This window comes from Homalodisca vitripennis, chromosome 7, assembly GCF_021130785.1.
Source record: "Homalodisca vitripennis isolate AUS2020 chromosome 7, UT_GWSS_2.1, whole genome shotgun sequence".
Taxonomy (NCBI): Eukaryota; Metazoa; Arthropoda; class Insecta; order Hemiptera; family Cicadellidae; genus Homalodisca; species Homalodisca vitripennis.
The window spans coordinates 61257406-61272842 of record NC_060213.1 but is presented as its reverse complement, the minus strand read 5'-3'; the positions used below and the strand labels follow the sequence as shown (position 1 = coordinate 61272842).

Sequence of the window (15437 nt, the reverse complement as noted above, 5' to 3'; positions counted from 1 at the left end):
TTGACATTAACATAAGAAACCTGTATTTCATCATCAGTGATTATGTAGTTAAGAAAAGGATCACCTTCATGGCACCAGTAAAAAAAAAATAGATGTTGTCCCATCCTCTGTGTTTTGAATTTACTTGTCAAGATTTTTGGTACTTATTGGGAACAAAATGTGTGATATCCAAATATCAGTCACAGTTTCATAGACTAGAGTTCTTGACATCTGTGGAAAATGATTTGATGGATCTGGGATTGTAAACTTTTGACATTTCTTACCCTTATGATTGATTTGTTGGACAAGCTCATCGATAACCACAGACGGTCGACCACTTCAATTTTAGTTGTTAACATGAGTTCAATCTGACTGACCAATCAGTATTATCTAGTACTTTGCATGAGTACGGTATGCAATTGTTTTATGCATTGTACAGAAAATCCTACCCCTAGTTCTTATCACTGTTTTTATTAGATGAACTAGAATAGCTAATTTACGTATAGATTATATAACATTTAATGATTGAAGATAGATGTCTATACTGTTGCAAATCAGAAAGTTAACAATCTCACTCAGTCTTTCTTAATCTCTATTGTACAAAGAGCTCAAGGGAGTAGATTATTTAAATACATTCAGTATATGCTACCGTTGAGATTGAGTATCTTCTTGTATCTTTAACTTTAACTTGGAAATTCAGTATATACTCAGAGAGAGTATTGAATAATATTAATAGCTATACAACACTTTGAACTCTTTTTCTTTCCTTTTTTTATATGAAAGAAGATTTTTGCAGTTTGCATGCCACAATATGTTCTTTAATATTAGATTATCATAAATTGATGAAACATTTGAATCTAATATTATTAGTTACAAATCTTTAGGCACTTGAACAGATAATACAATAGATCTATACATTTTAGTTAGCCTATTAAGCAATTTTGTTGGCCTTAGAAATGTTGTTACAGGGTGTTGTGTTCTACTGTGTTGTCAAGTAACTACTAGTTAATGTTGTACAGGGTGTAAATTAAGTCCTGATAGATACTTTTGTGGATTTTTTGGAGGATAAAAAAATTCTACCCCCCTTTTAAAAAGGGTTTAGAAGGGGGTAAATTTTAAATTGTAACCCCTATCTTGTGATTTGTCATTTTAAAAGTCTATTCAATAAAAACACAATGACATGAAGCAAATTTCTGTTCGAGGTTACTAGCAAAACTTATGGGCAAACAACCTCTTACATTGTAATGCCACCTACACACCACAAAAATTAGATACTTCACAAAATACAGATACATAAAGGGGTAAGCTGGGCACCTAATATTCTAACTGAAAGATATCATGCATGCATTGTGTTGATATGCGCAGGACATTGCCATTGTCCCTACAGATTTTTTTTTATTAGGTATTTGCCAGTTGGAATATGGAAATAGGAAAGAGAACTTGGCTAGAACCGTATAAAGTTTGCCTTTTAAAGGACGAAAAGGAAATAATTATGCACAAATATAGCACAATTGTAGAAAAACTAAACTAGGCCCTATGTTAAAACCCAGTTATTAAAAGAAAAACAAATCCAGGCTGACCTTAGGGAACTATTTGAAGAACAAGACAGAGAGAAGGAAAACATTATTTGTAAACTTCTTAATGAAATTAAACAGCTCAAACAATATAAAAGCAAAATTAGCCAAGATTTTGAACCTAAAGTACTAAAAAAATATAGAAACTCAAACTGCCGAGACACATGAGAATAGTTCAAGTTTTGTCCTCAAAGAACTAACTCACCTAAAGAGGAGACAAGAACATCTGTAAAACAGATGAATCCATCAGGAGAATGGAAATGCAAATTCATCAGCTAAAAGTTCTTACATCTCTCAACAACCCTACTGAATCATGTCACAAGATAGGGGTTGCAATTTGAAAATTTAAAGTTACTCCCTTTTACTCCCCTTTGAAAAGGGAGGAGGAATTTTTTATCCTCCAAAAAATTAAAAACAAATGTTTTAATAAGTATGGTGAAGATTGTACATCAGTACCTCAATCCGTTTGGAATATATATCCAGGCATATCAGGACTTAATTTACAACCTCTATCTTCTCATTATGGAATTAATTAACACGTTGACTACTGGAGGGTACAGTAGTAGGGTGTGGTGTGGCACTAATTCTAAAAACTAAGTTGTTCAATATAATGTTATTTCTTCTTAGGCGTCTGATTTTTAACATCGATAACTTAACAAAGTTAGGAAATTTGAGCTTCAAGAAAAGTATTCCCAAACAAGAAAATAAATGGAATTTATACTGTATAGATATTGGTCTGTAGAATCTGTAAGTTTCTCTCTTCCTATAAAATATTTGATAATGTATCAGTCCTACCAGACTGTGTTGTTTTGAACTTGGATCACTAATGAATGTGCATGATGATACAGGAGGGCAGTGGCAGTGGGAGCTCATGCTGGTCTGAAAGTGGCTCGGAGTGCGGCAGTGAGCGCAAGGAGGCTCCACACACGTCTGTGCGCAGCTCCTGTAGCTCTCGTTCCAGTGGTAGCCAACGCAGTGACTCTGACCACTCCACACACCACAACAAGCACTTCTCCATCCGCGAGACCAACTTTGACCAGGTGACTATTACAGTTGTAGAACACTGGAATTGATTTACCAGAAAGAGTTTATCTTGTAATGTTCACTCTGGTAATTCATCACTTCAGTTTTTATTTTGGTTTAGTTGACAAACGTTTGTGGTATAGAATTAATTAGATTTGAATTATTATATAAAAATACTTATATCCATAGAATATTTAAAAATGTAAATTTACAGTGTGTCCAGTAATTACAGGATCAAACTTCACCAGGTGATTTTCAAGTCAAAATCTACATGAAATTTCTAATAACTCATAATCCTATCTCATTTAGTTTTTCGTCTATCTGTATGTTTGTGTTTATTACTAATAGACAATATGCTTTATTCATAATTTTTGAGATTAGAATGGTGTCATTACATAGGTATACAAAAAATAAAATTTGTATTCAGGTCGGTTGAAAAGGTGTTGGTTCATCATTTCTCCTCCAGTCCAGGAATTCCTCAATGGAGTAGTAAGGGCGGTGAAGAAGCCATGTAGTCAGTTTTCTTCTGAGCTGCTGTTGTCTTGTGGTGTTTTTGACCTCTTGTGGTAGGATGGTTAGAAATTTTGTTCCGGCATATGTGGGTTGTTTTTCAAAGAGGGTCAGTTGATGGGTGGGAAGTGTATAATTTTGTGCCGCTCTTGTGTTGTAGAAATGTACATCAGCTCCTCTTGTCAGGTTTTGTTGACTGGCATAAATAACTGTTAAAAAAGGTTATCTTTGAAGTCAATAAATGTGTAAACTTAAAACTTTACACACCTGTTAGTATAAGAAAGACCAATATTTTAAAAAGTTGAAATAATTATAACTTCCAGTTTCAAAATGGCAGCCATACTAAATTTTCTAACCTTATTAATTCAAAATCCTTAAAATTTATAGTAAATACACCAGAAGAACAAAACAAGGTTGAAGTTTTTTATGAAGATTTTAGAACCAAGTTGGTTGTGCTTTGATGAATAATAACGGAGAATTTAAAATTTCCTGAGCACACTCCTTTATTTAAATTTAATACATTAATAAAGTTAATTTTGATCATGTATCATGTTAACATCATAATCAGCTGATTATTGTTTATCCACCATATGGAATAAACAGACCATTATTGTTGTCTTCATGTAAACTTTAGTTGTTCTTTACATCTCATCTGTGATGGTGATTTTTTCAAATGCTGAGTGCGTTGATGTCCATTTTGTGGTTTGGCCAATGGTAATGCTAGATTAGTCTCTAGATTGTATGATAACCGCTTCCCACATAGAAGATACCCTAACTACAAATGTTTTATATCAATTCATAATCGACTCAGGGAAAATGGAAATTTTGAAAAGGAAATGAGTGTTGTAGGTTGTTGTACTAAACAGTTAGTGTAGTAGATTTTGAAGATGACAGAATGAAATCCATCTTTTAGCACCAGAGCGATTGCAAGTAATATGAACGCATCAAAATCTACAGTACGGAATGTATTGCACTAAAACCTTCTACATCCTTTGAAATTACAGAAAGTGCAAGCTTAACAGACCAGTTGCTCAGTCATACATTGTTTCTTTCTTCTACAAAATGTGCCTCTTTAACAGACTAGACCTATGGTTCCGTGATGGAGCACCAGCACATTTTGCCATTGAAGTTCGTGGGAATTTAAATTTAGTGTTCAGAGAACAATGTATTGGGCCAGATCTTACTCCTATTGATTTTCTATGTGTGGACAAATGAAGCAGCTAGTACATTCAACTTCTGTTAAGGACGAAATGGACCTTGATGCTCTAATTGTTGAGGCAGGAGCTTAGATTCAGGAGACTAATACTTTTCAAAGACATCCAACGATTGAGTTTGCAATGCTTCAGACTTTGCAACAAGAAAGGAGGTCGACATAATAAACATACTGTTCAAAGCATGTAAGAAGCATTAAATGCTCTAAAGTAATTTTTAGTGAAAATATTGAAATTGACAGTTCATAGATGCTTATTTCAGGCATAAAAAAATAATAGCACTGTTTCTTTTTGTTAAATCATCAATATTAATTTGATTAGTATGTTAAATGTAAATAGAGGGGTGTGCTCAGAAAACTTTAATTTCTCTGTTATTATTTATTGTAGCACAACAAACTTGGTCGTAGTATTTTCAAAAATTCACCATGTTTTGTTACTCCTGTATATTTACTAAAAGATTTAAGTGTTTTGGCCTTAGAAAACTTAGTATGGCCGCCATTTTGAAACCAGAAGTGATAATAATTATTTCTAATTTTTTTTAAATAATGGTCTTTGTTGTACTAACAGGTGTGTAAAAATATAAGCTTATACCTTTATCAACTTCAAAGATAACATTTTTTAGTCAAAACACAAACATACAGACTAGTGGAAAACAGAGAGATAGGACTGTGTGTTGTTAGAAATTTCTTGTAGTTTTTGACTTAAAAAATCACCTGGTGAAGTTTTATTCTGTAATTATTACTGGACACTATAAATTTATATTTTTAAATATACTATAAATATAATTCATTGTAAAAATTTATTTATACACACTAAATAATAAAATGTTTGAAAGATTTAAATTAAGGAGCAAACAATACACTAGTATTGACAATGGTGTAATAACAACCGAGAAATTAACATGGCAAATACATGATCCATTGTTCTTCGCTACTAACAGAGTCTGGAATTGTGTAACAGTATAAAAATAAAATACTAGAACATCGTCTTCAGTGACAATACTGTTGCTTAGAATAGTACTTCTTTTTTGTTTTGTTATGATTTTCACTATCCAGGCAACGATAAAGCAAAAAAAGAATTTTGACGCATTAGGCATTTTGGGATTTTGCATAACATAATCTTTTGAGTGCAACCAATGTATAAACATTTATTTTCTTACTGGCTATTGAAATGATATTTCTGAAAGCCAAGAATACACTCTTTTCAATAATGAAATTTACGATTGTGTAGAACGTAAACTCTCAACAGGAAATTCAGACAAACATGTGGTAAATTTTGCGTGTTCGGAAGTTGCGTGAACAAATCGTAATTAGAAATGTGATCATTCTAGTTTTAAAAATTTTCTAATGAAAAATATGAAGTAACAAGAATGTTTTACGGTATAGTATGAGATCTTGAATCTTTATCTTCAAATTTTCATCTATTAAAAGAAAAAAAATAGAATTGCTGTGAGAGATCTTGTTACAACACAGTTAATGTGTTGAAAATAGCTGTGTGCCTTTTGTAAATGTATTTTATGCATCAGTAATTGCTTAAACCCAGTTTTAGGGTTAAAAAATAAATATAAAATCTATAAAATTTAAACAAACCTGATAAAAAGTCTTAATTCTAAAAAAATTATGTTTACACATTTGATGTCAAATCTGCTAAAAATTAATGTGAAATCTGTCTGGAATCAATATACAATGTTAAATGTAAATGTGAAATATGTTTCTAATCAATGTCAAATCTGTTGAGAATCAATATACAATGTTAAATGTAAATGTGAAATATGTTTCTAATCAATGTCAAATCTGTTGAGAATCAATACAAAATCTGTTAAATATAGGAAGTTGTAGAAATGGCTAGTTGAATTAAGGAATTAAACTCATAGAAGTGCAATTCATTCAACCAGTCCACCTTGGGCATAGAAAAGGAAAATGTTATGCCACTAAGTGTGTAATCCAGGCTTTTTATGATTGGGCCCTATGCACTATAGATTATAGTACCGTAATTTTACCATCAGATAATACAGAAGTAATATTATGAAAAATGTGTTAACTCTTTTGTATATTCTTTCATACAATTTCATTTGGTCTGCTTCACCTTTAACTTCCTTTAATAAACAAGAACAGGGTGTTTAGCTATCGGGACAACCGAGAATAGTCAGAAAATATTTACCAATATGGAAAAAGTCACGGAAAAAATCAGTGAATTTCACGATAGATCGGGGAAATTGTCGTTATTCTTGCAAGGTGTCTACCAGTCATGGAAGTCAGAAATGGTAATGAGGGCTCACAATAATCACCAACAAATCACCGGTTATGACTTTGATATTGAAATTTTCTATTTCAAATACCTGTTTTATGGCATTTATGATATTAACTAGTGATATGTCGAAACCAAGTCTCTAATCTACAGAATCTTCAACAAAGATTCAGGTTTGAAAATTGATCGGCGGGATTCGATAATCGAATCTGCGGAGACTCGGTTTGGTCATTAATTAATTATCATTAGTATCTCAATTTCTAATCACAAAAACGTTTTTGTAATATTTTGTATTTCAAAAATCATAAATAAATAATCTTATTAGGAAATTCTCTGAGCTTTTAAAATAATAATATGCTTCCAGTTAGTATATTTTAGATTTAGGTTTGTAGATCACCGCGTTTCTGTTGTATAGATTCTCGGACTACAGCTGTTCGGCATTACGCAAATTACCAATCGAGAAAACGTGATTCTGTTTCACTTTGTCTATGAATAACTATAGCAAAGACAAGCGGACAATGAATTATAAATAACATTTAATTTTCTATTTTTGAATCAGTTACTAATTCTAATTTTAATGGTATTATATTAGTAAGTTTTTCAGACCATGCCTTTTGGCACTTAAAAAGTTGTTTTGTTTTCATTACTTTACGAAAACCTGCATATGGAGGTACTGTGATATTTTTACAAAGAGAGTTGGGGTATATCTAGCATGTTTGAACTGACCTGCAACCTGAGTTTTATTTCAAATGAATGTTCAGTAAAACCATGATTATCAGAAACCTGGGTTACTGGAAACTACTTGAGAAGTAGTGAAAACAGTTCTAGTAGCCTCGAATCAAAAAACCTACAGATTGAACAAATAATTTGGACAAGTGGCAACCCCAATATTAAATTATCAGCACTCAAAATATTTGTTGTGGGGACTGTCATTGCAGGACAACACCTCAACCGCCTTGCCGCTGGGCAAATGTTCTAAAACAAGTGCAATCAAAAAAATCATCCTCCTCAATACTATCTGAGCTTTCACTTGCTGCTCTCTCATCCATCATACCTACCATCAGTTGACTAGTCGCCATCCCTACATGAACCCCCCCTCCCACACTGCCACCACCACCACTCCTTCCATATCTCATCTTGGGATGTCAGTGACACACATGTCAACCCTGCTGCTGGCAGCAGGAAAACCTGTTACCCCATTATCACTCAGTGCGTGTGTTGCAGTGAAGAGTTCAATGTCATTTACTTTTGCATCCGATTTTTTTCAAGAATATATAAGTTTATATTCAGTTGATTGTAAATGTTTTGTAAAATATTATTTTTGTACACATCATAAACATTTATTTTGTGCATATCATAAAATATTATGATAATGTTTTAATTTGATTATACCTACATATACTTTCCGTAAGTTCTTTGTATAATTATAATACATCTCGTATTATTTCAAATTTTTGATATCCGAAACACGTTCAACCCCTATTTTTTTCGATCATAGATGTTTTACTGTAAATGTGTTCTCATTTAAGAGCTGGCAAAAATAATAAAATGATCAAGCAATAGTTCTAATCTTCATTCCATTGTCTAATTTATTTTAGTTAATTAGTTATGTACTGGTTTTAATACTACGGTATCACTGTCGAATACTCATTTACAAAGAAATCAGAATTATAGTCTGATAAAAGCCCAAAAATTAAAAATACAACAGCATATTAATAAATAATAGAAAAATGCAGAACACTGTAATATATTTAAAATAGATTTTTGAACAATAGAAGATGCAATTATAATTAATTCCAAAATGATTGCAGAAATAATTAATTACAACAGTAAGCTACCACTGACAGACCAAATGTAGATGAGTTGGTTGGCTTTGTAGCAGATAATGAACGTATAGCCATCTCTATTTTATACTCTCACAAAAGATGTGAGGGGGGTCGCAGTAGGCCTGAGCTCTTATCACCTTTTTTAATATTGTGTTGAGATAAGGTTTGCTACTATCACCTAGTTTTCCTTATAAAAAAATTGTATATGAAATTTTAATTCATTTAAAAAATAAATTTAAAATAATTTATAAAATAGATTTATTAATTTTGTAGGGTGGACTAAAACTGAAGATCTCAGCTTTGAAGATACCTAAAAAGCCAGTGGTGAGGGAAGAGTCATCTAGCAGCTCCAGTAGTGACGAACGAGACAACTCTTCATCAGACGAGGAAGCAGACAAGTCCTCGGATGCAAGCCAGGGCCGGCGGACACCTGTACAGAGAAAACACTATGAGCCTGAGGCTCCCAAACCACCTAGGGAGGCAGAACCAGCTGTTAAGATCGCCATGGAGAGTCCGTCAAAGGATGAAGATGACAAGAGGAGGCGGGTGGCTGTTGAAGAGAAAAAAGAACCGGTGAAAACATCTACAGCTGTTTCTGAAGAGAAAGTTGTGAAACCGTCAAGTGGGAATGGTAAACTAGTCAAAGAAGAAAGTCGAAGTTCTGGAACTTCACTTCGCGGTTCGGCTCGGTTAGCGAATTTGAAGTCTGAAGTTAAATTTACGAGGTCACCAACAAAAGTTAACAGCAGGACTAGTGAGCCGAATAAAATTGCACGTGTGTCTAAAACAGTATCGCCTACGAAGAGTGTAGAAAAATCTTCCTCGCCACCAACTACCGTGACCAGACAGAGGAACTTCAGGAAAAAGGCGAAACCTGCTTCAGAACAGCAGAAGACTCCACCTAAGGTAGGAAACTAAAATGTTGCTTTGTGATCAGTGTAATTTGTTTTCCTTATCATCTATACCAGCTGATGTCTGCTCTTCGTGACAATGCGATCTCTGGCAATTAGAGATGTGAGATTCACTTAGTACTTAACATTTGTTCTGTTAGAAGACTTTGATGATGGCTTGTATGAGTAATTGTACTATTATAATAAGTTTTTAAATTAGAGCCAAATAAGGTATATCAAATTGTAATAACACAAAAACTTCTCTAAAATTTATTGTTGTCTGATTTATAACAAGTATAATTTTGGAAGTGAACCGTTTTTTTTAATTATAAGGATCACTGCAGAAAGAAATACAGAACATATTACAGAAAATGATAAAGTAAAATTGGACACTTATTCAAAAAAATAATTTAAAACATACTATCATGTTATTAGATTATGTATTGCAACGAAAATCACAGTCAACTTCATATTTGCGAATCGATTTTGAGATTAGTCCTTTGGAGGGTGAATCCTGAGGTCTTGATAAATTAAAAATGTAATAGTCCTTATATTTGAAGATGGAATTACTATAGTGTGTATGATCGACAATGTATTCACAAGCCTCACTTGATGTGGTTGCTTCCATCTCTTGGTTGAATAGAGTTTATCTTGGTTTTTTTATGGAGGGAAAAGCCTGAGTCCCTGCACAAAGTCCCGAAAGGACCTTTCGGCCTTCCTTATATCAGTTTTAGACCCTCAGAATCTGAGGCTTTTGATTTGGGAACTCCTCTTCTCTATGTCCTATGGACTCATGAGATAAGGTCTTAGGAGTATTTTTCTGGTTTTACAAATAGCAAGACAGTTTGCCATATGTGTTCTGTTGATTCTTCTGCCTCTCCGCAGAGTCTGCATTCAGAGTCTTGTTTAGATCCACTTTTATAAGGTTTTTCCTATGTCCTATCAGCATACCAATTACTATTAGAATATCCTCCTTGCTTAGGTCTAGGTGTCTTACCTATTATTTTGGATCTTGGTGTCTTTTAGCTTGGTGTCTTATCATGGAGAGATCAACGTTTTTTATCAGATGAGTCCTGAAGTCTTTCTCCAAGTCTTGGATATAATCCTCTTTTCCTAAACATTTACTAGAGCTTTAATGTAGGAGAAGGCTTTTTTCAGCCCTGCTTTGATCCTAACAAAAGGCTTTCAGAGCCTATCTTGGCAAGAGCATCTGCTTTTTTATTCCCAGGATTGCTTTTATGACCCGGAACTCTGCCAAGGGCAGCTTTGTTCCTCTGCCCGTTCCATTAGTGCATGTGAGTCAAAGTAGAAGCTGTTGAGGTTCTCTAATGTTGTTGACTCTGTTGTGTTAATATTAAATAAGTATTAAATATTTTACACCTTTAGGCCTCTTTTGTGTGTGCCTTCTGGTACATGTTTTGGTTGCCATGAGTTCTGATTGGAGACCATGGTGTATTTCCCTAAAGACATGGCCAATTTGGCTCCTGGCCCATATACTTCAAACCCTGTCCTAGAGTCTAGGTGTTAGCTATCAGCATAAACCTTCGAAACACCTTTAGTAGGGTAGGCCTCCTTTGAATTCCATTTATTTGTACTTTCTGTGGAGATGAGATTTGGTTTTTCAAAGGATTTTTCTTTCTTTACCATGCACTCAGGCACTTATGTATCGTTTCAGCCTCAGAAAATTCCTGTATTATACCATGTGTCCTTCTAAGGACATAGGTAATCTTAATCACCTTAATACTCACTCAACAGCTTCACAGCACTTAATGTAGGTTTCTTCTTCTTCATCCAGCTCCAGAGGAGTATTTCCCAGTGTATACCGCTTCCAATGCCAGAGTTGGACATGAGCTCATCGCCCCAGTTCATAGACATGCTAGCCTTTGAAGACTCTTTGGCCTCTTAGCTGCTTCTAAGGAAGCATATTTTCTCATTATATACATTTATTATGGCATTTTCTACCATTTAGGCTGACCTTTCCAGTTCCATCTAACTTTTCTGATAGGAATCCATATCTAATAAAACTTCCACTAGTATCACCCTGTATCCCCTCCAGTTAGTAGATTTAGAAACCCTGTATGTCACATTCATCTTTATCCTCCACCTCTAGGTTCTACCTAACAAAACAATGAGGCCTCCTGACATGCCACCTACCTAAGTTTATACTGTTAAACCTTTGTTTAGTTAAGGTGATATCCAACACCTATTGCCCTACTTACTTTCGTAATAAAAGAGGGTTCTGAACCTTTGTTTGCCAATTCAAGATTGTGGTTGAAGAATAACTGAAGAAGCTCCTCACCTTGTTTGTTTGTTGATATTCAAACTGCCCCAGTAGATATGGTGCGCATTGCTGTCGCCTCTAAGGATTAGAGCCACTTCCTTTTCTTCCCCATTACTGCACAGACTTTCTATTTTTATGGACACAGTTTGTTGATGGATTAGGAAAATCTGCTGAGGTAACAATTGATGCTCGGTTTCCCTTGTTTGGGTGGCAAAATCTACCGCTACTGCCACTATGTCTCTTGTTCTGCAACAGGAAAAACATTAATTTTATTTTAGAGCAAAACACGAGCTCTTGGGTTTTTAACAGTTCGGTCATATAGGTTAGGTTCAGATCCTTGGATTAGAGCAATGTCCAGGACTGATGGAGATAAACCACCTACCCAAGATGACAGTTGCACCCTTTGCATGGTGGAGGTTTATCTGAATTAGGTGTTTTATTTTTTTACGCTTTTTCTGCACCTCCAGAGGTGGTCCACTGTTTTCCATCTTCTTGGAATGCTTTGGAACTATGCTTCCCTTCATGTCCCTGACAGAAACTGAAGATCCCTTCAGTGTGGGACCTCTTCTGGAAGAGAGAGAAAGTAGGTCAGTTTTTTTATGTCCTCAGTATCTGTTGGAGCAGACATCCTAATGTTTGTGTTGTCTGGAATTTTGGATTCCCAACAGCTTATTCCACTTCCATCTCTTGCGCACTGGTGTGTTTTTCTTGTGGATGTCTCAGCTTTTGTGTTCTTTTCCTTTTGGGGTCTTCCGATTTACTTGCCATTTTCCTCTTTAACCTGAGCTGAACGTTTCCAAATCTGTAGCTTATTCAGGGACCCTCTTTTTTCAAGCTTGTTAGGTGAGGCCTAATCTATATCTAGGGTAAGGAGCACAGACTTACCTTCGTCACTTTCTGCGCAGAATGTGGATAAGACAGTATTAATTTTTTTAATAATTAATAAGCGCTAATCTAAAGTTAGACTTAAACTATTTAATGCATTAAGGGTTAAAAGCCTCTAACTGATTACATTAATCATGATCACATTCTGTGGTCAACTATGGAAAACATTTTTCAGTATCAGTGTCTCCTCATTCTATAGATAATTAACCGCATTTTGGTAATTTCTGTAACAGACAACTTTCTAATACATTCTTTATACATTATATTAGTTGGTAGTATGATATGTTAGGTTACACGATACTTAAGCAGGAGTGTAACCAGGACTACCTTGCTCCTGGTCCAGCCAAAATGCTTTCAGAGCCTATCTTGGCAAGAGTCTCTGCTGTTTCATTCCCAGAAATGCCTTATGGACCTTCACCCAGCCAAGGACAACTTTTCTACTCTTTGCCAGTTCCAATAGTTCCATTCTTGTATTAAGAAAGGCCTCAGGATCAGACAATAAAAAATGTTTATATCCCCATATGCAAAAGGATGGTCAAGCTACCTAGATTTGAGTAACAAAGATACAGGATGTAACAGGACATAGATGCTATTTTAAAACATCTGATGAGTGTGAGTTTTAGCCAGACTGATGAATGCAGGCTCTGTTGAGAAGCAGAAGAAAGAATCAGTGGAACGCATATGGCTAAACTGTCCTGCTGTTTACAAAACCAGTATAAAATTCCTAGAAGCTTATCTTCTGAGCCCAAAGGACATCAGAGGACATGAGCCCTCAAATCTTATAGGTTTTCGTAGAAGCCTTAGATCTGAGAGTTAAAATCAGTAAGGGAGACACAAAGATCCTTCCAGTACCAACATAAGTGCTTAACATACGCTTAGAAAGTCATGATTTTATAATATTAAACTAGTGGTGTGTCAAAGCTGAATCTCTAATCCAAATAACATGAATTTGCGAATGACAGCTGATCGGCAGTACACAAATTGCTGATTACTAAAATGTGCTTTTGTAGTTCAGCTGCTTGGCGGTAAACAGACAAACCATTATTTTTTATTTTACATTTATGTGATGTTTTGTGTAATTGTCTATAAACAGATTGTATTTAAATACATTGAATTCTCACACTTTTCTAACTGTAAATAAAGGTTTTTTTTATTTTTCAAAAATTATTAGTTTAACTGAATCTCTGCAAATTTCTTTGAAATAACCTGGCATTCTTAGGCTTTTTCTCCCAAAAGGAACTAGAGCTCAAATAACAGTTTCTTTGGTATAAAAAAAAAAAACAGAGTAAAATCATGTTCTGTTACTGAAAGTTTATACACTGCAGACCTCTAACCCATAATGCTAGGCTCCAGTCTGTCCCACTGTAGCGCTATGTAATCTTTTTTCCCCCATATTGGATATAAGTATTTTCCAAACATCACAGAAAGTAAAATTATTAGATTTATGTTATGATGTTACGTTGACACTTTGAAATACAGAGGTATGAACAAAGGAGCTTAAAATAGTTTGTAGCGATGAATCATCATCAAATTTCTCGCATATACCGCTAGTGGTGAAATGTTCTTGGCCAGGACAGCTTCGTGGCATTTTTTGCAAATACAGCTGGTGACAAGAAACCGTCATACGAAAATTTTATATCAGAAATACTGGTAATTCGAAAACAGATTTTGAATGACCTCTCTGATAATTGCTATGTATAAATAAACATAAACCTTAATAGTAAATGTTTATACTAATGTTTCCTGTTATAAATTCTACTGTATAAACTCTTTATTTCCTTGGTAGCGTTTCCTTAAAACTAGTCATTGAGCAATATCGCAGCCTCTTACTTAGGTAAAAGGGGCTCTTTGAGTTCAATGGCTTTGTGTATCAATACCTCAAGATTTATATATTTATTCAATTACAACATTTCCTAAAAATGTAGGTTTTCCTAAGTCCAGTGGACTTGTCACTCATGAGGTATCACTCATGAGAAGCATGTGGCACACAATCACTAAGCTCAAAGAGAACACATAACTTAAAGTATGTTTTGAAATGTTTGAATTCTCTGTGTGTCATTAATCATGATATGTTCCTATAGACTGGGTAGCAGTATTAACACGTTCGCTACCAACCGGCACATATATGTGCCGGTAGGTCCATCAAAATAGACCACCATTGTATGAGTTGGGCACTTCTCACAGACCAGCTCAAAGTAGTGTGGTCATTACCGTAGCCCAAGAGTACAACATTGTTCAAATCAATTTAAATATCATTTTATAGCCTTAGGCAAACGTATAACTTGATTCCACATCCTTTTTTTTTTACGTGTATACATTTTGGCTAGTGGCACATATATGAGCCGGTCGGTCTGTAGCAAAAAATTAGGCTTAGGCTTAACCTCAAATATAATCATTTTCTAGTTGCAAATCAAGTAAAAATTCCCATAACTATTTTAGGACACATTGGGAAAATAATAAAAACGAGTGTTGACATGGTAGTTATGTGTATTGTACAAACTAAAACAAGATCTTTGGATAAACACTTTGAAATAGCAGAATATGTTATAAAAAAACTCACACAAATGTCTCTTATTTATAAACTTCATTTAGGTAATGAGCTACATTTTTATCTTTGACATAAAACAGTTAGGAACTAAAAATGTCTTAGGTAACACACATGTTGTTCTAGTTTTTCACTTGTGCCATTCATTGAAACACTCTGGCATGCAGAGTGCGAATTTCTTGTCCTTTTCATCTGTGCAGCTGGAACATGTGAAGAAAGTTGTTTTCCGCTTCTTCTGTCTTATTCTACAAACATGACACCGTAGCCTCTTGTTCAATTTGACTGGGTCATGGCTTTTTTTACCTGAGCGTCTTGGGTGGCTGAGAGGGCGTTGTACTGGTTCCAATTGGATATAATTCTTTATAATTATATCCCTGTACAGAAAGTAGGATAACTTTCGAGGAAGCCCTGAAACTCTGTTGAACAAGTATGTACCTCGTTTTGCCGTGCACTGTTACAGCTGATG

At 34.6% G+C, this 15437-nt stretch overlaps 1 protein-coding gene across 1 annotated transcript in view; it reads left to right on the top strand.

Annotated features, from left to right (window-relative positions):
* Positions 1–15437, top strand: part of LOC124365909 (nucleolar and coiled-body phosphoprotein 1-like) — a 105063-nt gene that overhangs the window by 21723 nt on the left and 67903 nt on the right. Inside the window, exons 5-6 of the mRNA XM_046822030.1 lie at positions 2402–2593; positions 8644–9276. Of these exons, the coding sequence (XP_046677986.1) occupies positions 2402–2593; positions 8644–9276 (825 nt within the window). The remainder of the gene's footprint in view (positions 1–2401; positions 2594–8643; positions 9277–15437) is intronic.